The sequence below is a fragment of the Plasmodium reichenowi genome, chromosome 12, assembly GCF_001601855.1.
Source record: "Plasmodium reichenowi strain SY57 chromosome 12, whole genome shotgun sequence".
In the NCBI taxonomy this organism is placed as follows: Eukaryota; Apicomplexa; class Aconoidasida; order Haemosporida; family Plasmodiidae; genus Plasmodium; species Plasmodium reichenowi.
Window position 1 is genome coordinate 1472662 of NC_033657.1, and position 1703 is coordinate 1474364.

The 1703-nt window shown below is 17.7% G+C and overlaps 1 protein-coding gene across 1 annotated transcript; it reads left to right on the forward strand.

Moving 5' to 3' along the window:
* Positions 1 to 522: 522 nt before the first annotated feature.
* On the forward strand, positions 523 to 1452 carry PRSY57_1237200 (COPI associated protein, putative; the record flags this gene model as incomplete). The annotated part of the gene is made up of 3 exons (XM_020115087.1): positions 523 to 583; positions 794 to 1172; positions 1446 to 1452. 3 exons carry the CDS (start codon positions 523 to 525, stop codon positions 1450 to 1452), a joined length of 447 nt encoding a protein of 148 aa, XP_019970240.1.
* Positions 1453 to 1703: the final 251 nt, after the last annotated feature.

The following is a 1703-nucleotide window of genomic DNA, read 5'->3' on the forward strand; positions in this document are numbered from 1 at the left end:
TATATATATATATATCTTATTATTCATATTATTGCCTTTTTGCATGTTATAAATTGTGTGGAAAAAAATTAAACAAAATTATTAACACCTTATAAGAAATGAAAAAAAAAAAGGTGACATTATATATATATATATATATATTTTATTTTAAATAATGTGAATTATATTTTTTTATGACAAAGAAGAGGAAATTAAATATCTGTATAAAAATTTACAGCTGAAAATTTTGTACATTTTAATGAGACTTTCTTTTTTTTTAATGCAATCTTTTTAAATAAAGCACAACATAAGAAAAAAAAAAAAAAAAAAATGAAAAACAAATAAATAAATATATATATATATATATATATATGTAATTAATGGAACATATATTTATATATAACTGTTTTAAAAAAAAAAAAAAAAGACAACTTATATTACACAATATATATATATATATATATATATGTGCTAATTTTATATATATACCTTTTAAGTAAAATATATTACAACTTTTAATAATATATTTTTTGTTTCGAAAATATGGCACTTTTTTTTACCGATTTACCAAACTTCAGCTTGAGGTTTTTATCAATGATATCAGGTATGGCTAGCTGTCTTTATTATTATATAAATAAATACATACATATATATATATATATTTATTTATTTATTGTGTGTTTTATTGTTGGGGATATATTAATAAAATATATGAGTATTCACAGACCCAAATAATGTTTCATTATTAAGTTACACACACATATATATATATATATATATATATATTTTTTTTTTTTTTTTTTTTAATTTATAGGCACTTTAATGATAATAGCCGGAATATTAAATGTTTTTAATTTATTTCAGACTGTCGTAAATATATATGTCATATGTTCAGGAATATTACTAATATTATGTGATGTGAAAACATTTCGATTTTATCGATTTATTGAATTCTTATTTACAGTAATTGGAAGAAGTCTTTTTATACTTATTATTGGCTCTATTATAATTCATAAAGGAATTTTAAATTTATTTATTGGACTAGTACTTATTTGTATATCACTTATGTATATAACTCTGGGTTATTACAATGGAATACCTCAACCTTTAATGGATAGAAAAAAAAATCCAACCAATTATTATGATTCCAAAAATAATGGTATGAGTACCTGTTCTATGGACACAACAAATGAGTATAATTCAAATTAAATATATGTTTTTTCGAACAATAAAAAAAAAAAAATAAAAAAAATAAAAAAATACATACATACATACATAAACAGGACAAATGAGAACTACAAATATATGCATAAATATAAATAAATAAATAAATATATATATATATATTTTTTTTTTTTTATTTTATTATTATATATGTATACATTTCACCTTTTTGAAAAGTGCTTAAACTTTTTCTTTTTTATCTCTTCATTTATTTTTTTTTTTTTTTTGTAATTTTCTCTTAGAGTTTAAATGTTTATCTTAATAGAGATATAAAAATACATACAAGTATATTTTAAGTGTATATAAGATAAATGTATAATTAATATATACATTATATCGTATAACGTGTATACATATCTAAGTTTCCATCTTGCCTTTATGGACATAAAGATATAATTTTTATTTACAACATATTATTTTGTTATTACCCTATTAATTATATTATATATATATATATAGATAGATAGATTTTTTTTTTTTTTTTTTTTTTTTTTTTTCAT